Genomic DNA, 24,207 nt, shown 5'->3' with positions numbered 1-24,207 from the left:
AAGCCTTTACTATCATCTAGCCTTTGTCTGGGCTAAATAAATTGAAATACTGATAACATTCCATTGAATCCTGTCCCATCTATTATTATGGAAGGGAACATTTATACCACAGCCAACCATGTGAATCCATATTGCAAATGCAGTTGGAGTCTTGTTTTTGGCTTGATACCAGGTTGATGTAGCAAAAACCTGAGAAGGGGGGACTTTCACTCTGCTTTTGCTTAAACTGCTATTATTTACACTGCAAGTAAAGGAGTAAAATGTTTTGGCTTCATCCTTTATTGGTATGTAGAGTGGTTTGGAATTCAACTGAGAAAGAATGAGACAGATTTTAATGTTAAAATGTTTCAATGTGCTTCCATTTCACAAATTTTGTGATCAATTTGTGAATACAAATATTGACAGAATCTTTGCAGTTGTTCATTCTTAATGCATATTTTGTTTTCTGACCTGTTGGACTGTTGTTGGTCTTATTGTTAGAGAGCTCCTTGTAAGTTGTATCATTAAAATTTCGTTACTAGTCAAAATGTTCCAAGTGATTCTGCCCCTAACAACTTGTGCATTTCAACTATAAAGCAAAGATTTTTTAATGTTTCAGGAGAAAAAAATGATTACCAATGTTTAAATTGAGCAGACAAGCAACGTTCTGCATGTATGAAATCCTAGTTGGAATGCATTTCACAGCCAATTGGTGAAAGCTGCAAGCTGTGTGATGTAGATACTAATCCAAATTTATTTGTGCATTATTCCATACTTTTGCTGTCTGTTTCCAACCTGATACCTACACCATAGCGCTAGCATCGGGTTTAAAAACAAAATGCTGGAACGAAGCAAGTCAGCAACGTCCACTGAAAACGAAACAGTTAACTGCTCCTGTTTCCACAGATGCTACCTGGCCTGCTGAGTATTAATAGCAATTTATGTTTTAAACCGTAGATGCTGGAAATCTGACAATTTGATTTTCATTTGCTATTTTCTTGCACTCCATCCCAAGCATTTATAATCAAAAGTAACTGAAACAAATGTTGACAGAACTTTTGCAGTTGCTCAGTGCACATTCTGAGGATTTCTGTTTTAGTAGGAATTGCTGGCAGGTGTATAGCAGCTGACCCTTGCATTTTCGCCCCTACTTTCCTAATAGTTACTGTATCCGGCCAGCTTGACGATATGATGCCCCCGGTGATGGATACATCGCCAACCTACAAAGCCTGGCCCTTTACCTCGGAGCCGGGCGCCCCCCAGCTCCCCATCCGGCGAAGGGGCGAGAGCGCGATTGCGTCAGAGGGGTTGGCGTCGCAGGGGGCAGCCTATAGGAGAGGCGAGCGGCAGAGGGAAAGCGCGGGAAGGTGCAGGTGTTTCTGAGCAGATTAGCGGCGCGCGGCGGCGGGGCAGTTGAGCGTCTGGAAGGCGGGCCCGCGGCCGGGGGGAGCCGGTGAACGACAGCAGAGCCGCGGCGGCCACAGGCGTAGGCACGGCCCGGCACCATGGACAACTTCCAGAAAGTGGAGAAGATCGGGGAGGGCACCTACGGAGTGGTCTATAAAGCAATGAATAAAGTGACGGGAGAGATGGTGGCTCTGAAAAAAATAAGGCTGGACGCGTAAGTTACTGCCATGATCCAGCAAGGGGTAGTGACAGGTCACTGCTGTGCTGGCAGTCCGGGCTTCATGCTAACTTTTGAAATTTTGCATTTGGAAAAAAAATTACGGAGCAATGCATATTCTTCCTGAAGTTGCCTTTACACAGGACGGTTTCACTTGATGCATGCACTGTTAGCAGCAAAAGAACCTCTCCCAGAATGACATCAACATACCGTTCAAAAAAACTTTTAAGTTACCATTAATTTTTTTAAAGTGATCTTATGTCTTCATCCCAACGTTTATAATTTAAATAAAACATTGGCCACGTAACTTCTAACAGCAAATGTTGGTTGCTTGACGATTTGTGAAAGTCAAGCAACCGTTTTAAGTTGTAACCTTAAAATCGATGAAGTGACGTCCGAAGTAGTCTGGGGTAACCAGCAGGCAGCTCACACGCGTACCTGTTGACTAAACCTACACCAGTAAAATATGTAAAAAAAAATACATTATATTCTTTGCAACGAGCACAGTGGTAATCAAAGCAGTCATCATAACGGCAATGTTAGCATTCTGCAGAGTACTAGAGTTGGAGATGCAGAGCAATAACTGCAAAGGAGTACCCAGTTGATGCCCAGTTTCAAATAAGTTTTAATATGAACAAGTTGATCACTATTTTCCAGTTACGCTGAAGCAACAGTTATTCTCTTAATTTAAGACCACTTATTGGAAGTTGGTGTTCAACGTTATTGGTGGAGGGAGCATTAAAAGAGCCCTCTGAAAGGGAAGTTGCAATATGGAGCATAGGACAAACACTTTTTGACTTATTACAGTGTAAAAATAAATTCTTGCAACGTAACCTTTACCCGTGAAGAATTTGCTTGCTGGAGGCAAGAGCAGCTGTAACTTGCACTATTGTATGTAGACAAATGCACCAAAGTGTTTATTTAAAACAGTCATTTCTCAGGAAGTCAGCATTACTGACAAAGCCCATCCCTGAATGCCCTAAAGAATACAATGGCGAGTTGCTTAGAAACACCACAGTCCTAGAGTAGTGTTTTTTGGTAAAAAGTTGTGGAATTTAGACACACTTACAATGAAGGAACAGTCATTTAACAGCTCAGTGAGTGCAGTTTGGAGGGGAGGCAGGCGATGGTACGCCTCGGGCCTTTTATCTTCTTGCTGATAGATTTCAAGAGTTTTAAAAGTGCTGTCAGCCAACCAGTTATGCAACGTCCATTTTGTAGATAGTACCACTATAGCGCACCTGTGATAGAGGGAATTAATGTTTTGGGTATCAGATGGAGTGCCAGTCAAGCAAGCTGCTTTGTTGGAGCTGCACTCATCCAAGCAAGTAGAGCACCCTATCACATTCCTGACTTGGGCTTTGCAGGAAAGGCTTTGGGATTCTGGTAGCTGCAGGTTACTCAGCCTCTGCCCATTGTATTTCTGTGGCTCGTCCAGTGAGTTTTTGACCAATGGTAATCCTCAGCCTATTCCAATGCATTCCCATGCACCTGCCAGTAGAGGTCAAGGATTTTGGAGGTGTCAGTAGCCTAGATGTGTAACTATAGTGAAATTTGTAGATGAAGCAATTTCGGTAGTAATTTTAAAAATGAAAATTAAAAATAAGAAAGGGGAAATTTGCAATGCTATCAAATAGGACTGTGAGAGTGCAACTAATTGGATAGCTCTTCCAAGAAGCTGGGACAGGTATGGATGATCTAAATAACTTCTTGATGTGCTTTATCATTCTATAGTTTAAACTGTGTCATTTTCTCTTTACACAATCTTAATTTTCTTCTTTATTTCATTTTATGGCAGCTGATTTGATTCTTAATTCATCAGCCTTTTTTGTTTCTCTCTTTTATAGTCCTTGTTTTCCTATGGGGGTATTCTGTTGATCCTGCTGTTTGCTAAAGTCCCAGATACTCTGTTGCCCTTGCCACGTTGTTGTCAGTTTACATTTCTAACTATTTATGTTGCAGAAAATCTTTGAGATGAAGAATACAGGTTGAGGTCTAACTAATAACCTCTTGCTGCAGCAAGTCATTTGGCCCATTAGATACTTTACCACATGATCACAGAAGTATATTGTATATACCTTTCAACTTTAACCAGAGCATGAAGGTCATTGGTACATCACAAGCTGTACCATGTAAGTCCTATCCCCAAACAAAAGGCAATCTGTCATATAATTGATATCTTACCTCTTTGGTTCTAAAATATACTCCTGAAAAACTGGGTATGAGAAGACATGTTGACTTATACATTTTTTGATGTCTAGCATAGTGGGTTTGCAGAGAAACCAATAGCTGTTGTGACCTCAATACCAACTAACAGGCTTAGTTGGAAATCACAGTTGATAGTTTTGTAATGAATTAGGAGACATCCATTTTGGAACTAAATTATCCCTGTATGGCAGATTAAGGGATCTGATATCTGTATTGAAGATAAACAGGCCCACAGTAGTTCAGCTTGGTATTGATAACTGAACAACTATTTTTGGTTAATTAGTACATCTTGGAGGAGAAGAACCCTCTCTAGAAGCAGAATTCCTTCTGTCATTTACTCCTGATAACTGTTCTAATGAGTAGATTGGTAGGAGCTGAAGAAGTGATGGGAATTTTTTTGTCGGCAGGTTGCTTGATTTTATTTCATTGTTTTAGCATTGTTCTATGCAAAGTAAAGAATTTGATTATATTTTATATAAATATAAAGTATTCCATGTATTTGCTGCAATCAGCATGCATAAATAACATCCACAAGTAATTCTGAGTGATATATTTTGTACCTTTTAAATATTTGCACTTAATGTATCATTTTCTGATTCTGACGTTTAAAATATTCTATTCAAATTCTTTACCTAATATTGAAGTGTGGAGATATAAAGTTACATGTTTAGTTTTTAGAAATATGTATTGTAAAAGACTAACATGATTTTATTTCTGTTTAGAGTATACAATTTTTATAAACATACAAAAATCTGAGAACTTTGAGTAATACTTATGTCAACCATTATAAATTATTACACATCATCTTTCCAGTGTTGTCAAGATGTAATTAAAACTGGTTCTGCCACTAGAGTGCAGTTTTGGATCTCCAGGTTCTTAAGGCTGTTCTTTTGTGTTTGATATTTGGAGAATTCAGTGGGAAAGTCCTGAAGATAGAATTTAAAGGGAAGAAGGGAAAGAAAAGTTAATGCCTTAAGACCAATGTGTGAAAGTTAAATAACGTATTTAAATTTTAAAATATATTATTTTCAAAATATAGGGAAATGGAAGGAGTGCCAAGTACTGCTATTCGAGAAATATCATTATTAAAAGAATTGAATCATCAAAATATTGTGAGGTAATAAAAACTATTTTGATTGGTGGAGAAATACTCTGTTGAAGTATAAACAGAAAAAAAGATAAACAGAATGTTCATTTATTATGATTTTAATTATCGTACAGCTTAAGTAAATGATTGTTGGGTGCTTCATAGAATTGCTTAGTTTTGAATCATCCTTAATTAACAAATTGCTGCTCTTTGAACATCAGAAGGAAATAGATATTTAACATACCCACCACTCGGGAACAGGCAAGTATTGCTAGCTGGGTTTGAAAGTAGTACTTAAGGACCAATAAGCATTCATAAAGATCTTGTAGATATAGTCATCAATAAAGTAGAAATGCTCTATTTTATACATGCTGTAATTTGAGGCAACTTTTTCTGCCAAACATTTTTTTTCCTTGAAGCTTTAAATTTCTTTATAGTGGAAGTTATCAAAACCATTTGGCTACTTACTGGAAGACGCCTAACGCAAAAGAAGAACAAGAATTTGTGCCTCATATTGTTCTTCTTTCATATTCAAACTCCCTTTCTCTCAACTTTTCTTGGCTCCTTTAATTCCTGGCTTTGGCTTGAGTCATTATTTGCCTGAACTTGCTTCCTTTGTTCTTTCAAAGCTCACGTATGTTCTTTTTAACCACCTACATTTTCACTGTATTTAAATCGAGATTCATTCTTTTGTCTCACGCACTTAACATTAGAATTATAGAGAGATACAGCACGGGAAACGGGTCCTTTGGCCACCAAGTCTGGGCCAACCATCAAACACCTATTCATATTAATCCCATTTTCTCCATATTCCATCAACACCATCCCCCCAGATTCTACCACTCACCCACACACTACCGACAATTTACAGTGGCCAATTAACCTACTGACTCGCACATCTTTTGAGATGTGGGAGGACACTAGAGCACCCAGAGGAAACCCACTCAGTCACATGGAGCACATGCAAACTCCATACAGACAGCACCCAAGGTCAGGATTAAATCTGGGTCTCTCTGGCACTGTGAGCCAGCGGCTCTACCTAGCTGTGCCACTGTGCTGTCCTCAATTCCTTATGACAATTCCTTCTTACGCCTACTTTTCCATTCTTCCTACAATGCAGTAGTTCAAACTTGTTGAAGAAATGCCAACCAGAACCCATTTTGTACACCACAGGGATATTGACCATGTGAGAATATTTCCTATACACTTGATTCTTGAATTTTGAAGCCTTCACCAATTGTATTCAATAACACTTCAGTTTTAATTAAAAATATGTTGAAGTACTGCAGCTTTAAATTTATCAGTACATGTGACTGTAGGAGGTTACGGGCTCATGAGGAGGCTGGTTGATCTTGAAGTGAGGAGATCTCTCTTTCTGCACACGACTATTGTAATCCAGACCTTAATTTTTGAGGCTGAATATGTGATAACTTCAGGTATTTAAGTTCCATTTCACAGTTAGTAGGATATTGCAATGACCCCCATCAAAGTAGTCATGAGTAATATGTGTACATTTATCCTAGACTGCTAGATGTTATCCACAGTGAAAGAAATTGTATTTGGTGTTTGAATTTCTCAATCAAGATCTGAAGAAATATATGGACTCTGCTCCGCCGACAGGACTCCCTTTGCAACTAGTCAAGGTAATTAAGAATTTAGTCACTTTTCAATTATTATGTTTCCATAATCTACCACAACCTCCACCACCACCACCACCCCACCCCCACACACACACAAACACAAAAACAATTGAGGGCCTTTCTCAGCTTCAGTGATTCCAGGCTGGTCCTTTTTATTTAGGGATGACAAGCAGTTGACCTTTTTCTAGATGTGTTAGGAGACATAATTTGGAACTTGACATGTAGGAAATAATGAGAATGGACCTAAATAATAATGTCCTCTGACATTGCATTTTAAAACATCATTATGTTTAAATGGTAAACATTTGAAAACAAAGGAATACTGACTTTGCTTTTCAGGTTAACCCAATAGGACTCTTCTTGCAGGTTGAAATCTTTTCTGAACTAGATGTGATTAGCATAATGAACATTATTGTGCAATGGCCTGTCTATTTGAGTACTTGGTTTTATAACTATGTATTCTGATGAAATAACTTTCAGTTTTTTTTAATCTAATGCTGTTTTCTTTGCTTTTCACCTCTGACGACTTTCTGCCTTGGTTCAAACTTATTGATCCTTTATTATTGAAAGCATCTTTCCTCAAAAGACTATCCATAGGGGCTCTGGACATTGGAGAGGATTTCCAAGCAGATTGCAGGGGGGCGGGGGGTATGGGTTAAGGGCTGCAGTTCTGGAGATTTAATTCCACAGCATGCATGAATTATTTTAGCAGATCCACCATCTTGAAGGTTGCCTGATTAATGGGTTTTCGTAGGGAATACTCAGAAGAGGCTGAAACACAGGATCTTTTAAGTTTTCTGCTACACGGAGAGAGATCAAAGGAAAGAAGATACAATGTAGCTTGGATGATTGGCCAGAGAAGTTGCAGCAGTAGGGCAGGGATTGGGAGGAGGGAACTGTTGAGGGAAGGCACTGAGGAGTTGGTGCTTTGGGCTATGTGGAGTGGAAATGAATTTGCTTGGGGGCTAGGTGTGAATACCACTGTCGTCCTCACTCGCAGTATTCCAAGAAAATTACATATGCCAAGAAAATTACATAATTCCAAGTCCTCATGAACCTTTAACTGCTGAGTTTCCCAAATCCCAGGAGACCTGGCCAGCCAGAAAAGTAGATAAATCTGAGACACAGAGCACTGTTAAAATATTTAATGAACCACCAGTCTCCAGGGAGCAACTTAGTTGCATGCACCCTGTTAAATCCAAGGTGGGATATATATTTCCACCTAACCAAGGCCATCTAATTTTTGAGGAATTAACAATGCCCATAACAACAATCCATTTGGCCATGGGACTGGAACATCTTGAAGTTACTTTTCCTCTGTGGAGGAGAGAGCACTCTAATTTATATAAGTAGAGTCATCTGATAAATAAGACATGCAGGTCTGTAGGGAGAGGTTTACCTTAGAGCCATTGGTGTATACATGTTATCTTCATTTTGTACCACAGTATTTGTGTGGATTTTTATATGCAATGGTAGTGTTGCTTGATAGAAATATGGAAATTTGCTTGCAGTAGATGTCTGAATTGTTTATTCTTGGATGCAAGATGTTCATATAATGAAACATCTCTTTTGGCAGAGTTATCTATTCCAGCTGCTTCAAGGTGTCGCATTCTGTCACTCTCACAGAGTTCTTCATCGAGATCTGAAACCACAAAACTTGCTCATTAATGACGGTGGTGCAATCAAGTTGGCAGATTTTGGATTGGCAAGGGCTTTTGGAGTTCCTGTGCGCACATATACTCATGAGGTAGTAAAGATTTATGCAATTTTGGAAATGCTTCAGAAGATTAATATTTAGGTACTCCTTTTTATTCCCTTTTTAATGATTTAGCCCCTGCTTACAAGAGACTTACTTTAAAACGGTTGCTTATTCAATAAATGTGAATGTTCTAAAAACAGAAAGCATTGTTTTATACAAAAAGATGATAGGATGCCTTAAGAAGAAAGCAGATACTTATTAATACCATTTTTAATTTCTAGTGAATTCTCACCATTTCTCTGATAAACAAGGTAAAGACTAATGTTAAAAAGAGATGTAATTTTTTTGCACTCTAGCAAAGTATGTTGTGTGCAGTGCTTCCCCATATCCACCCCCCCACCCCTAACATATGTGTTTTACAATTTGCAATACACCTGCTGAATACAATTGGAGCAATAGAGATGAACAGTTTAGACGAAGAGAAGCAGAAGCATTTCAGGAATGACTTTTAGGCCAATAAAATTGTGCTGTTTTAAAAATCAACTTCATCTATTTATTTTAAGACAAGAAAATTTAGGATGAAAATAAAGCTATTCGAAAATTCAGCTTCGAAAAGAATAATGGTCCAGAGTTTGCTGATTTGAACCCTGCCTGGAATTGTCATCTACTGTTCACACATGCGGCACTTAGCTCAACCTATCTCACTAGCCCTTAGCACCCTAGAATGCAGCAGGATGGTATGGGCAGTTGCTGGGAATTTGGCATTGCAGTGAGAAAGCCATCTCCCCCAAAACACCTGTGACAGCCTTTGACAACAGGTTGCTGTTGGTGCTGATAGCTTTTATCTGCCCCTAACATTCGGAAATATTTAGAGATAATAAAGCAAAGAAATTTTTAAAAATAACTTCCTTTAGCCTCCTATATTTTTTCCCTACAATCCTCATTGAAATTAGTTGGATCTGTAAATTTGCACCAGGTTTATTGAGACATTTCCTTGTAATGCTGGGGATCCAACAAGACTGGGTATTACCCATTTGATCCCAGCAACAAACAAATCAATGCATTTGACCTTCTGATTCTGTCAATAAAACTTAGGACTTGCACTTCGGCAGTGCATCTATGGAAGTCCAGAACTTCAGCTTCAAGGGTGAAAGTCAGTTGTGATGCTGTCCATTGGATCTGCTAATGAGATTTTCAGAATTCTCACCAATCTTATACTTCCAGCAGGAACTAAGCCCAGGACAAAAAATTAGCACCAGTGTGGCAACCATATTTCCGACCAGCTCCCACTTTGACTGTGGCTCCCTGTTGAGAGCAGCTGACAATTGAAACTTCCATTATAACTGAATAAATTCATTATTAAGTAATAAAGATACTTAATAGTTAATTGCTAAAAGAACAAATTGATTAAATGTCTATCTTTGGTATTGACCCTTGCAATAGCTCAGGAGATAATCTCATTACCTGGTGAGGCATTGATCCATACAGAACAAAATGGCTTTAGATCACTTGCCTCTGTTAAATCAATTAATCTCAGCCAGCATAATACTACATGCCATCAACCTATTGAAGAGAAAAAGTTTAGAATTGGTTTTAGCATCACTGACCTGAGGAGGAGAAAAAGTGGCCACACTTTCCATTCATGATCACTGGTCAGCGACACTTTTAAGATATTTCACCTCTATGGATACTAGGGCAAAGTCAGCCGTAATGCTTCCTGAAACAAACCCAGAGAGCATTTTCAGCCTGAATTAACACTAAAAAGGAAAGAAAAAATTGTATGAAGCCGAGAAAGCGATATGTTATCTGCCATCACCAGGAATTCACAAGTCTTGGTGTATGATACCATGTGTTCAATAGAATGGAATGTGGCTTTGTTTAATCATAGCAAATGGAAGCACAGCTTCAGAAATGAAGAAAATGTATTTTTCTTATGAAGTAATAAATCAAAATAATAGGAGAATCCATCTTTTTGTTACTGAAATTTTTGAACCACTGAAACTTAAACCAGTTTAATCAGCACTAATTATCATAAATGGAGGTAAATAATACCAGTTCAAGAACAATCTTGACTATCCTGGAGAAAACAGTATGTTAATACAAAGGTAGGCTACATGATTGTATTTATCTAAATTGAATATTAGGCTTCATATTCCAACCACTTTTGCCTAAAGTAATGACACCTATAAATTATGACTGAAATTTGTCGATGGTTTTTGCTCTTGTAATAAAGCCTGATCACTCATGTAAACATATAACATTTTTATGTTGAGATGATTTGGGAGATTTGGTTCCAAAATGATTATTACTAAAATATTTATTTTATATTCTTATTTTCATTTTAGGTTGTAACCTTGTGGTATAGAGCACCAGAAATTTTAATGGGATGTAAATTTTACTCAACAGCAGTGGATGTTTGGAGCATTGGATGCATTTTTGCAGAAATGGTATTTATCCTAGATATACAATTCATTTACAACTTATATTTGTTTTATAATTTTATGCTTTACAAACATGTTCAGATTATTATTTTATACAAAATCTTGAGGCAAGCTGCAAACATTGCAAAAAATTGACAATGTATGACAGCTGAATTTCTATTTACATATCCGCCAAAGGTTTTGTTTACGATTTATAGCAACTGTATACATCCAACTCATTCTCTGTGTCCTTCTTTACTAACGGAAATCCCAAATGTTAACATGTTACATCTCAGTTTAGTAAGATTTTACTGTCACTTTCTTACTAGACCAATTAAATTACTCAAATTGCTTAATGAGAAACATATTGCCTAATTTTTTCAATAACTGAAATGCTGCTGCCCAAATAAGGTTTTAAGCAAATCCAAATTCAAGAAATTGCATGTTTCATAATAACCTGTTAAATACTATGTGCACCAAATTTTCTTGTTACTTTCAATACCTTTCAGAAAGTTTGATTGTAAAATCTCAGTATCTTCCAAAGTTTGCCCTGGACTTGGTATTTTCTCAAGAGCCGTGAAACTATAATCTGAGCACGTGAACCATGCACAGTTTCTCAAGATCTATGATTATTAGTATTTAGCCAAATAATAGAATACTTCTTTCACAATTTGTTGCAAAATTCTTTTACTTGTTTCTCATCATTGTTTGGCGCATACAACAGATAAAAGAGCTGAACTGTACAAGTGAAGTGAGGGCAATTGTTCTTTACATCAAGGTGTCATTCGACAGAGTGTGGCACAAAGTAGTCCTAATGGAACTGAAGTCAATGGATATAATGAGGAAATCTCTACCCTGGCTGGAGTCATACATATCACAAAGGAAGATGGTTGTGGTTGTTGGAGGTCATGTTACCTCAGTCCAGGGAATCACTAAAGAAGTTCCTTATGGAAGCATTCTTACTGCAACTATTTTCAACTGTTCCATCATTAACATGTCCACCATCATAAAGTCAAAAATGGAAGTACTTGATGATGTTTGAGTTGTTCAGTTCCCTTTGAAATTCCTCAGGTAGTGCAGAAATTCAAACCTGCAACTGATATTTGGACAACATACAGGCAGAGCACCTTGCAATGCTTGGCAAAGACCATCTCCAACAATAGAGAATCTAACCACCTCCCCTTGACAATCATTTGTATTACCCTTGTCAAACTCTACACCATCAGCATAAACATTAGCTGGAAACAGAAAAGGATCAGCCTCATAAATTCTTTGATTACATGGGCAAGTCAGAGGCTGGATACTCCATGACAAGTGGTTCATCTGGCTCCTCATGTCTCTCTAGTCTCCCTAAAATAACTGTAAGGCACAAATTTGGCAGATGATTGAATAATTTCCTTTATTTCAATGGCTACAGCTCCGAAAACATTAGTTCTAATTCCTGGAAAGAGAGGGTTGTCCTTTCACAAGTGGCTAAAGAAATTCTTTTTTGGAGTTTAGGAGAATGTGGGATGATCTTATTGAAACATAAGATCCTTAAGGGGCATGACAGGGTGGATGTCAAGATATTTCCTCTAGTGGGAGAATCTTGAACGAGGGGGCACAGTTACAAGATGAGGGGGCAGTCAACTAACACTGAGGTGTGCAGGAATTTCTCAGGAGGGTGGTGAATCTCTGGAATTCTCTACTCCAGACAGTTGTGGAGGCTAGATCATTGGGGGTATCTCAAGAGGAAGTAGGTACATTTTTTGAAAGGCTCTGGGGAACACAGATGAGGAAATGAGGCTTGGGGCAGATTAGCCATATCACAGTGTGAATGGCAAGGAAGGCTTGAGGAGTCAAGGTGACCTACTCTTGCTACAGTTATGTTTCCTAGGTTCTTTAAAAAGCTCAACATGATTTAACACAAAACAACCCATTGGATTGTCAACTCTTCTACCACCTTAAGCAATCTATCTCCCCATAATTCCACACTGGCTACAGCCTGTACATTTCATAATATACATTGCAGACTCTTACCAAAGGTTCCTCAACAGCACTTCCATTGCCTATAACCTCTGCTATCCAAAAAGGCAGCAGCCCATGGAAAAACTTTCATTCCCACGTTACCTTCCCACTCCATCCTGAATTCAGCATTTGTTACAATTGCCTTGTCTTTGTTGGACTCCTGGAACTCCAACTTAGCGTCACGTTTCCATTACCTTTATGACGTGCTAAAATGATGCAAGAAGGTAACTTACCAAAATCTTATAAAGAGTAATTAGGAATGGGCAATTCATGTTGTGTTTGCTAGGGATACTTAGATCCTCAAAATGAATTAAATATACACAGACTTAAAGGAACCAATTAAAACATGCTTTTTTTTATTCCGGATATCTCTCTCCTCCAAGTCTATTGCATGCTTCTTTCCCCTTTTCACACAGCACGGCTTCACCTACTTTATTGTCTGGGTCGTATACAGGGGCTCCCCGGGTTACAGATGACCTGACATAAGGAAATCTGACTTTACACAAATGCTCCCATACATTTTTAAGATAATTTTTTCAAGATAGTAATAATAATAACAATGTTTTGTGGTATTTATTAATGACTCAATACAGAATATATTTTTAAAAATTATTAGTTGTTTAATTATGGGTAGCGTTAGGATGAACATTTGATGAAATGAAAGAATTATAGCAAGTATATGTAGAGTGACATGATATGACTATCTATAGAAAATGGATGATTCTGACATGAGAAATTGGCTTAGAGACGGTTCTCAGGAATGGAACCCTTATGTAATCCAGGGACTGTTGTATTTCTAAACCCATGGGAGAGTATAAATGATTAAGAAATACCATTGAGTTTTGTTGGATCAGAAGGTATACAGTCTCTTCCCTGCCAGAATATATGTAGATAATTTGAGGATTTGTTGAAAGTTACATAAGAAATAGGAGCAGGAGTAGGCCATCCAGCCCGTCGAGCCCCCTCTGCCATTCAATAAGATCATGGTTGATCTGGCTGTGGACTCAGATCCACCTACCTGCCTTTTCCCCATGACCCTTAATTTCCCTACTATGCAAAAATCTATCTAACTGTGTCTTAAATAGATTTAATAAGGTAGTCTTTACTGCTTTCCAGCGCAGAAAATTCCACACATTCACTACTCTCTGGGAAAAGCAGTTTCTCCTCATCTCTGTCCTAAATCTACTCCCTTGAATCTTGAGCCTATGTCCCCTAGTTCTAGTCTCACCTCCCAGTGGAAACAACCTTCCTGCCTCATCCTATATATTCCTTTCATAATTTTATATATTTCTATAAGATTCCCTCTCATTCTTCTGAATTCCAGCGAGTATAGTCGCAGGTGACTCAATTGCTACTCATAGGCTAACCCCCTCATCTCTGGAATCAACCTGGTGAACCTTCTCTGCACCGCCTCCAAAGCCAGTATATCTTTCCTCAAGTAAGGAGACCAGAACTGCACGCAGTACTCTGGGTGCAGCCTCACCAGTACCCTGTACAGTTGCAGCATAACCTCCCTGCTCTTTATTTCGTTTCCTCTAGCAATGAAGGCCAACGTTCCTCATTTCTCATTTCTTTTTTTCCCTTTTCCTTGGAGCAGACTCGATGGGCTGAATGGCCTGCTTCTGCTCCCTTGTCTTGTGATCTTGTGATTCCATTTGCCTTCTTGATAACCTGTTGCACCTGCAAACCAACCTTTTGCAATTCATGCACTAGCACTCCCAAGGCCCTCTGCACAACAGCATGCTGCAATCTTTCACAATTTAAATAATAATTTGATCTTCTATTTTTCCTTCCAAAATGAATGAGCTCACATTTACCAATGTTGTACTCTATCTGCCAGACCCTTGCCCAGTCACTTAACCTATCTATATCTCTCTGCAGAACTCCAGTAAGTTTGTCAAACAGGACCTGCCCTTCCTGAATCCATGCTGTGTCTGCGTGATTGAACCACTTCTATCCAGCTGTCTCGCTATTTCTTCCTGAATGATAGCTTCAAGCATTTTTCCGACTACAGACGTTAAGTTACCTGCCTTTTGCCTACATCCTTTTTTAAACAGTGGTGTGACATTCGCTGTCTTCTCTTCCACTGGGACCTGCCCAGAGTCTGGAGAATTTTGGTAAATTATCATAAACGCCTCTACTATAACTTCCGCCATTTCTTTCAGTTCCCTGGGATGCATCCCATCAGGACCAGGGGACTCGTCTACCTTTAGGTCCACTGGTTTGCTCATCGCTGCCTCTTTAGTGACAGTGATTGTATCAAGGTTCTCACGTCCCAAAGCATCCATAACATCTCTCTTTGGCATATTAGACGTGACTACTACCATGAAGACTGACAGAAAATAGTCATTCAAGGCCTTGGCCATTTCCACATTACCCAATATTAATTCCCCCTTCTCATCTTCCAAGGGACCTACGTTCACTTTAGCCACCCTTTTCTGCTTTATATAATTATAAAAACTTTTACTATCTTTTTATATTTTGTGTTTTTATATACTTGTTAAAAGTGTGACCGAAGGTACCAACCTTAAGTCAAATATGTAATATATTTTAGTTAGAACACAAGAAAATATAGATAGTAGTATAAATATTCCCAGACTGCATGGTCAATGTAAATTACAGGTAAGGGGATATGCTGTTTAGCCTTTCAAGCATAATTTGCTATTCAGCGAGCATGTGCCTGTTCTATAACCTGCCCATGCATCTGCCTTCGTTGCCTAGATTCTACTTGTGCCCCTACTAAATTAGTACTTTCTTTTGTTATTCCCTGTAAGTTTCTTTTAATTAGATTTTCATATAGTCATTGTATATCTTTGACAATAAAAATAATTATTTTAGAACTTCCTAGTGGCTCAGTATCCAAATGCATTGCCTTGTGGTATTAATTCACACAGATAAAGCCAAGTGTAATTCTTGCTTTTTGCTGCGTTGGCTAATTTGAATTGCAACTTCGATTGGGATACTATTAGCATCTCTAAATTAGAAAGGGAGCAGGAAAAGGAGGGGTTCATCTACATGATAATAATCTAGCAACAATCACTAACAAAATGCTTAATGTATATTGTGGAGACAGATCTGGGCATGGATATAATGTTTTATTAATGTACTAACAATCTATTCACACTCATGAAGAATGATCAGTTGGAACCTTTGGAACTATATACCAATATAAATCATCATTTTCAGTAGAGGAAGAGAAAATATTCGTTATAATTTCATAAAAATATGCCCTTTAACAGTCAACTGTATACTTCACCTGAATTTTTCTTTCAATTATAGGTTACAAGAAAACCTTTGTTTCCTGGAGATTCTGAGATTGACCAGCTTTTCAGGATTTTCCGCACACTTGGCACACCAAATGAGTCTGTGTGGCCTGGGGTTACTCAACTACCTGATTTCAAAGCAAACTTTCCGCGGTGGAGCAGACAGGATTTCAACAAGATACTACCCAGTCTGGACATAGATGGCAAAGATCTGCTGATGGTTGGTAGAACTTATGAATAAATCATTAACTTTAAATAGGAATATTTGTAAAGTTGTACCACATTCAAGTGCCATCGTTTAAGGGATGAGTTTATACTGGTTTATTGTTACTGTCTCTCCAAAATCATGATGTTTTTATAGCAGGTTGACTCAGTTGTCTGAAGTGTTGGGGTAAGGGTCTCGTTTATTGGGTTTGAATCACATTCAGTTTGAATCATGTCGCTCTTATTTTCATCGTCACTTTAATAAATTATAGAAGTGCTCCCTTTTAAAACTTTGAAATGAAATAGAACACCAGAGACATTTGGATGTTCTGATATATATTTAAAAGTTTATAAACTTGTTAAGAAAAAGCAATGATAAATGATGATGATAATAATTACAGAGGACAATTTAGACTTCGAACCATTGGTGTAAAATGGCAGGAGTGATAATGAATCATAGGATAAAAGAAATGAGGGAGGTTAGCCTGTTTTACACCATCACATACAGTAATTAAAATCATCTCAGTAGAGTGCAAATGAAAAGATGTGATTTGAACTGCTTTACTTCAGTAGTTTTGTTGCAGTTAGAATATCGTATACATTTAATGGGTACCTAAGGAATGTCCATGCATAAAAAGTGCAAAGAAGAAATTCATTAAAATGACACCAGGATAAGAAACTTCAGAAGATTAAAAGCAGATCCTACTAAGGCATTCAAAATGATGGGCCAGATTTTGCAGGGAATCATCAACATTTCCCTCCATAAGCAGCAGCTAATTTGGGATTTTTTGCAGATGTCAACACATGCTTGAAAGTTCCACATATGTTGACAATTATCCACTAACATACCGGACTGTTGCAGCAGTTCCCTAGCACTTAAGCCTCATTCTGAAACAAATAGAGAAAGCAAAATTGTTGAATTTGAGTTTGGTTTTGAGTTTAAAAAGTTGCTTTTTGCCCAGACAGAAGATGAGGTGCTCATAGAGTAATGCAGCACAGAAACAGCCTTTTGGCCCATCATGCCCATACTGGCCATCGAGTACCATTTACCAGCACTTGGTCCATAGCCCTTTATGCATTTGCAATTCAAGTGCTCATTTAGATACATCATAAATGTACTTGCCTTCACCACTCACTTAGGTAAGTGCATTCCAGATTCCAACCACACTCTGGGTGAAATAGCTCTTCATCAGGTCCCCTCCAAACCTCATAACCCTAAACCAATGCCCTCCATTTTTTAGATGCCTCCGCTATGGGAAAAATTTCCTACTGTTAACCATATTTATACCTCTCATAATTTTGTATATTTGTATCAGGTCCCCACCAGGTGCTGTTCCTCAAGTTTACTTTGGGCCTCATTAGAACAAAGTGGGAATGGGATGGAAGCATAGGGTCACCCTGTGGACTGAATGCAGCTGTTTCTCAAGTCACCCAATCAGCATTTGTTTATTCCCTCATGGAGGTGACTTTCTCTCTCTCTGCATAGTGGCATACCTCATAGAGCTGCTGCCTCAATCTACAATGGGTTCAATCCTACCCTGGCGTTATCTTTGTGGAGTTTGCACATTCTCCCTGTGACTGCCTGGATTTCCTCCTGATGGTCTGGTTTCCTCCCACATCCCAGAGACATGCAGGTTGGTTAATTAATTGGCCACTCTGAATTGCCCCAAACATGTAGGTGAGTGGTAGAAACGTGGAGTTTTTGAAAATGTGGGAAGAATGAAATAGAATTTGGCACAGACTTGATAGGCTGAAGGGCTTGTTTCCATGTATGACTCCATTACTCTACACTGATCTAGCCTAAAATTGATCTGTTGTATTAAAAGCATGCTAAAGGATCATTGATAGGATCAAGATCCTTTTGATTATGGTCCTAGAACTGCAAAATTGAGGCTTCTGGTTGCCCATTGAACACTTTCCTTTGGACACCGTGAAACATGTGAAGTATGGTGAGACAGGACCTGGGTTTAATGGGGAGACTACTTGTAACTGAGCCCCAATTAGGTCTCGTGGGGGTGGTATTGATGGTGTGTCCAGAGATTAGCACCATATCGGTGGAGGATTACTGGTGGCATGGAGGTAAAAGTCTTGTGGGGTGGGGAGAGGGGGGGTGTTCAGTGATCTGGATCATAGGTGAAGGAAGTCTTGTGTGAGGTGAAGGAAGTCTTGTGTGGGCTGAAGGGCCTGTTTTGTGCTGTATAGTTCTATGGTTTTTGAGATCAGAGTTTTTGTAATGACAAATGCTGGAGTTGTGGTTTTGTTAGGATCAGGGGAGCAAAATGGCTTGGCTACTCAGAGATCAGGGTCTTGAGTTGAGTGCGGCTGGCAAGGGGCAGCAGTCGAAGGTCTTTGAAAAGCTGCTAAGTATACAAAACAAAGCTCTTGTCCTAATATCTGCTTCAACAGATTCCCTTCACAGTAATGCTTTGAAACAAAATTATTCCAGGAGTGCTCTTAAAAACAGAAATGCTCATAAAGAAGGGTTCTGATGAAAGATCATCAACCTGAAATGTTAATTCTGTTTCCTTCTCTGCAGATGCTGCCTGATCTCTAGCCTTTTGTTTTTATTTCAGATTTCCAGCACCTGTAGCCTTTTTTAGCTTTTCAATATACTTAATTTCCTAGACAATGATCTAAAGGAGCATTTCACAAGAAATTACCTCACCCTTTGTCCAATTGACATGGATATTGTGTCAAGTAAACAAGAATAAATCACAAGGTGCCTGGTTGAATTTCCAGGGTGGTGTAATATGACTGATAAGTAACTGATTTTCAGATGCATTGGGCTGAAAAAATAGTGCTATGCATTTGAAATTCTAAGCAGTTACATTGTGTTGTTAAATGTTTATCATAAACATTCATTTATTTATTATATATTTGGGTGACAGTCAGATGTTTGGAGATGTATTACAGTATATGCTGGTTAAAAATTTTTAATTAGCACAAAGTTTTTTATTAAAGTACTAAAAATGTTCCTGTTACCTTTTAGTGACAGATCTGGGAAATAGGTTATGAAACATTTCCTTATTTTTATTTATAGCAAATGCTCCAATATGATCCTAACAAGAGGATTTCTGCAAAAGTTGCAATAAGTCATCGATTTTTCCGTGACGTGACCATTCAGCTGCCACATTTACAGCTGTAGAGTGATCTTCATTTGGAAAATAAAGGAAACATCTTCGTTTTCTTGCTTTAAAAAATCATTTTAATGCATTATTTTCCTAGCAATTATGCTATTTATCAGAAAATGAAAATTGCACTCGTATTTTGTCAAGTGTCTGGATTTAATAAAAATCGATCATAAACTCTGAAGGCAATGAAATGTACAGATTGCATTATGGGCAGTGGTTTAATAGGTTCAAATTGTTTTGTTCTAGTTTTATAAAATTTTATCTCTAAAATTCCATTTTTTGTAAAAAAAAATAAGTTGGGAATATAACAGAAAATAGGTGTGTATTTAACAGTGGATATAAATCAGTATGGAATATAGGAATTTACTTTGTGGCGTTTTGTTTCATAGATTTTACAGTTTATAATCCTTTTAATCTTCTGTTTTTTCCAAGTTCGCAACAACCTAGTAATCATGATGTTTACCTCATATTGAAAGACATGAACTTGAATCCTAATCTTATTGAGTAAAATTTATTTACTGTTTTTGCACATCTTTTCCCAGTTCTTTCTTTCTGAGCTACCCAGATTTTCCAATTTCAGATCAAGGAGGAATTGGCACTGTGAGATGGGAGCACTGTGGAGGTGGAATGTGATGCATATTTTTACTACCCCTTTAAAAGGATATATAACATTGATATCAATATTAAGCAAATGTGAAAGTAATACAGGTCGTCCCTGGGTTAAGAACACCCGACTTAAGGATACTCTTACATACAAATAAACTCCCAAAATATTATTAAATTCAAAAGTCTGACATATGTTCATTCCTACGAATGGCAGAACTAGTTTCTGTGCTCTCTCCACCTTTAGTAATTGTCCTTTCTTATCAGCCTTACATGCTTTTGATGCCATTCATTACAATACTGTAGAGTACGGTTACCATAACAAGTGATTTTTGTGTATTTTCCCACTTATGGACAAAATCAACTTATGGACTTCTGTAAAAATAGAACCCGTTCATTACCTGGGGATGGCCTGTATACAACTTGTTTTAGTAACAGCTTTCATAGTTCGTCTTTTGAATTTCTAAAATCCAAATTATCAGTTAAAAGATGTGTTTCTGATGACTGGTTTGTTAGCTGGCACTGTTTGAAAGCTACAGCATTTTGATATTTACTTGCCTTATTTTTCATACCTAGCTGGTTGTTGATGCTTGTGCATACACCAGTTTGCCTATCTGTTTATCTTTAATATGAAAATTGTTCCAGTCAAACATAGGCTGAGCATCCAGGATTTCACTATCCAGGGAGTGTAGATTAGCTGAATAAAAACTTCCATGTAAAATCCATTCCGAAGCACAGTATTCCCAATTTTTAAAAAGGTTTTATTAAACAACAAATACATAGTTTTGAAGCAAATGTAAATCCTGGCATCCTGGAGCCCTTGTTTTTTTCTTTGATGCTTTGTTTCTATTATTATTATCTTTTTAAGCCTTTGCTCAGTACTATTTAATAAAGAAAATAACAAAACTCTTAAGTTCTGCTGAAGTTTTTTAAGATAAATTAATAAGTAATTCAATTATTCAATTCAGTACCAAACTATAGATTAGGAGAATTCCAGCTTAATCTATAGCCTACATTGAATTAGGTAATTTAAAAGGAGACTGTGGGGATATATTAAAATGGATCCTTGTTCCTATTCACTGTCCATTAATCCAAGTTACATATCTGGATACTGAGTAAGTATAGGGTTAGACTTTTCATTACTTTCAAAAGATCAAATGAAGTCAAATGTGTGAAAAACAAATTGAGGACTGTTGGTACTCATCAAATTATAGGTACTCATGCTTAATGGAAAGGGGAAAGAAAGAAATTATAAAGAATAAAGAACATGTGACCTCCTGGTTATTGCCTGAAACCAGTCTGTGAAATGGTTGGGATTGCACTCCGATTTTTCTTTCCCCTTCTGCAAGGATGTGTCTGAAATTCTACTGAGTATGTCACAATTTTTTTCTTCAATTTATGATTTCCCATTTGTATTTAGTACTTAGGAGGTGACCAAGTTGCCTCGGAAAAGTGTTTTACCATGGTGTTTATTTTAAAATAATTGATTACGATACAAGAATAGTAGTAGAAATAAAGGTCATTGATTGTAAAAGCTGATTTGTTAACCAGTGGTATCCACAAGTTATTTAGCTATTGTGATTCTTTATTTTCCAGACCTCTAAATACAAAGAGAAACAAATGGATTTTTACTGTTTTTTTAACCAACCTTGGACTGAAGTTTTGTAGTTGTATAAAATTTCATTTATCTTTACAAGTGATCCTGGACAGTTTGCTAAATTGCTGGATGAGTCAGAATAAAAATCCATGGCATGCATTACTGTTGCAGAATATACTGTATTGTATTAGCTCATTGAACTATGCCAAGTAGAGCAGTACTGTTATGAAGCAGCACCTGGCAGGTTATTTGTACATTTGCTTCATAGTGGGTAATCTATTTTAAGTTTCTAAAATATATATTGTCCAAGTATAAGACAGAACAAATGTGCAATGCAATTTTTAACGGTACAATGAACTAGTACACTTCTGGTTTTTTGGAAGTTTCTTGGGTGCAGTATTGCGTTCATTTTCCAGCCCAGGCATTCTAAAGTGAGACAGGTCATAGCTGCAAATTTTTTTTCTGTACTTTGGGTCAGAAGGCTTCAATGACTTTAATATCTATGTTTAATGTTTTGTTGACTAGATACTTGGATGAGTATTGTAGTTTTTAATGAGTAATGTAGTATCCTTTTTAAAAAAAAGATTCCTTTGGAATATTCTTGACTAGGGATAACAATAGTAAAATAATATCTGGTGACTTGAAATGTGTTCTTTTGTTGTTTGGTTTCTTCTGATTGAAGTTAAAAGCTCAAGTTCAAGTTTATTGTCATAGGCATACATACACAGGGTATAAATGTCATGAAAATTGGATTTTTTTACAGCAGTGGCACAGTACATTACATGACAAACATTGGAAGAGGAGAGAAGAGAGAATGTCCCGGGTGGGTGGGGTCTTTGATTATGCTGGCTGCTTCACCAAGACAGCGAGAGATAAACAGAGTCCAAGGAGGGGAGGCTGGTGTCTGTAATGCGCTGGGCTGTGTCCACAACTCTCTGCAGTTTCTTGCAGTCCTGGGCAGAGCAGTTGCCATACCAAGCCGTGATACATCCAGATAGGATGCTTTCTATGGTGCATCTGTAAAAGTTTAAATTAACATAAATTAAACATAATTTACAAAACAAAATAAATATAATGACACTAGTGAAAGTTGAGAGAGAGAAAATGAAATATAGTCTGAGATAGTGTAATGGTTTTTCAGGTTGGTTCAAGAACCTGATGGCAGTGGGGAAGAAGCTATTGTTGAACCTTGAGGTGTAGGTCTTCAGGCTCCTGTACCTCCTGCCTGATGGCAACATCGAGAAGAGGGCATGACCCGGATGGTGGGGGTCCATGGTGATGGATATTGCCTTCCTGAGACATTACCTCTTATAGATGTTCTCAGTGGTGGGGAGAGCTGTACCCATGACGGAACTGGCTGAGTCCACTACTCTGTAGCTTCTTGTGTTCATGTGCATTGGAGTTTCCATACTAGGCCATGATGCAAGCATTCAGAATTCTTTCCACTGTACACTGTAGAAGGTTGTCAGAGTCTTCGATGACATGCTGAATCCCCTTAAACTTCAAAGAAAGTAGAGACGCTGGCACGCCTTCTTCATGGAAAATAAATAACTAACACAGCATTAATAAATAGCCAGTAGATATCATTTAAAAGTTAAAAATATATGAAGATTTCATGCATAAACCATTGATCCAGAATTCACAATGAGTTGAACAGTGAACTTGCATAAATGAGGAGAATATGATGGTAGACTCCGGAAAATGAAAATGCACGGCTAAATGTGGAAATCTAGTTGCTGTCAGTTAATACCCTGCTTCTCAACAAGTTGTACTGTTGTAGCCTACCAAAGAAATTACTGCAGAAACTAAATTCAACTTTGACAAAATATCTCAAGTAAAAATATCAAAAACGTGTATTTTATTTTTCTTAAATTCATGATATTTGATCTGTTACCTTAACTCATGTCCAATCTTAATTTTGCTTTCTGTAAATGTTTAAAATCATATGTACAATTAAAGGATTTTACTTCCTGGTTCAGTTTTGTAATTTTATCCCTAATTAACTACTCTGAGGTTATGTAATATGGCAATAGAATAAAGCAGAACAGAAGGAAATTACATAGAGCCTGTGCTGGTTCTTTGAAGAAGTTAGCCAAATTAGTCTCACTCTGCTGTTTTTATTGCCCAGAGCCTTATTTCAATTTCAAGAATATATCAAATTCCCTGTTGAAATTTTTGCATTTGATTCCACCACCTTTTCAGGCAATATATTTCCAGGCTAAAACTTAATGCACTTCTCCCTCTCCACCCCCTCTCCCCACCTTTTTTTTATATAAGCGATTACTTTAACTCAAAAGTTTAGTGACCATACTGCAACTGGATACAATTCCCAGGATCATAACCATTCATGGTCTGTTTTCTTTATGATGCTTCTCTACTCCTGGAGAATAACTTCAGTTTTTCTTATCTCTTCGTGTAACAGAATATATTTTATCCTTGGTAACATGCCAGGAAATCTGCTCTATGCCCTCTCTAAACTGTAGTTTTCCAAAATTGGCCACACTATTTAATCTGGGGCCTAATCAGTATTATATAAAGCTTGTGCATTGTTTCTTTGTCTTTCTTCTTATTGCCTGTATTGATAAGACCTTATTTTAACAATCTTCACAAAATACCTCCCGTATTCAACATTAGTGGCCATTCACCCCAGGTCTCTCTGTTAATAGAATCATTGAATGGTTACAGCACAGGAGGAAGCCATTCAGTCCATCATTGCCAAACCAATCATCTAGCAGAGCAACTCTA

General features: G+C 37.7%; 1 protein-coding gene across 1 annotated transcript; it reads left to right on the top strand.

The window, feature by feature from the left end:
- The first annotated feature begins 1,372 nt into the window (after nt 1–1,372).
- On the top strand, nt 1,373–19,276 carry LOC127578217 (cyclin-dependent kinase 2-like). Its single transcript, XM_052029957.1, is given in 6 exon segments — nt 1,373–1,600; nt 6,422–6,444; nt 6,447–6,541; nt 8,115–8,285; nt 15,944–16,147; nt 19,172–19,276. Coding segments are annotated over 6 exon segments (714 nt in total). The 5' UTR covers nt 1,373–1,484.
- Nucleotides 19,277–24,207: the final 4,931 nt, after the last annotated feature.

The sequence above is a fragment of the Pristis pectinata genome, chromosome 1 (genome assembly GCF_009764475.1).
Source record: "Pristis pectinata isolate sPriPec2 chromosome 1, sPriPec2.1.pri, whole genome shotgun sequence".
In the NCBI taxonomy this organism is placed as follows: Eukaryota; Metazoa; Chordata; class Chondrichthyes; order Rhinopristiformes; family Pristidae; genus Pristis; species Pristis pectinata.
Note: the sequence above shows the minus strand (reverse complement) of the source record. Positions and strands in the feature narration are given on the sequence as shown.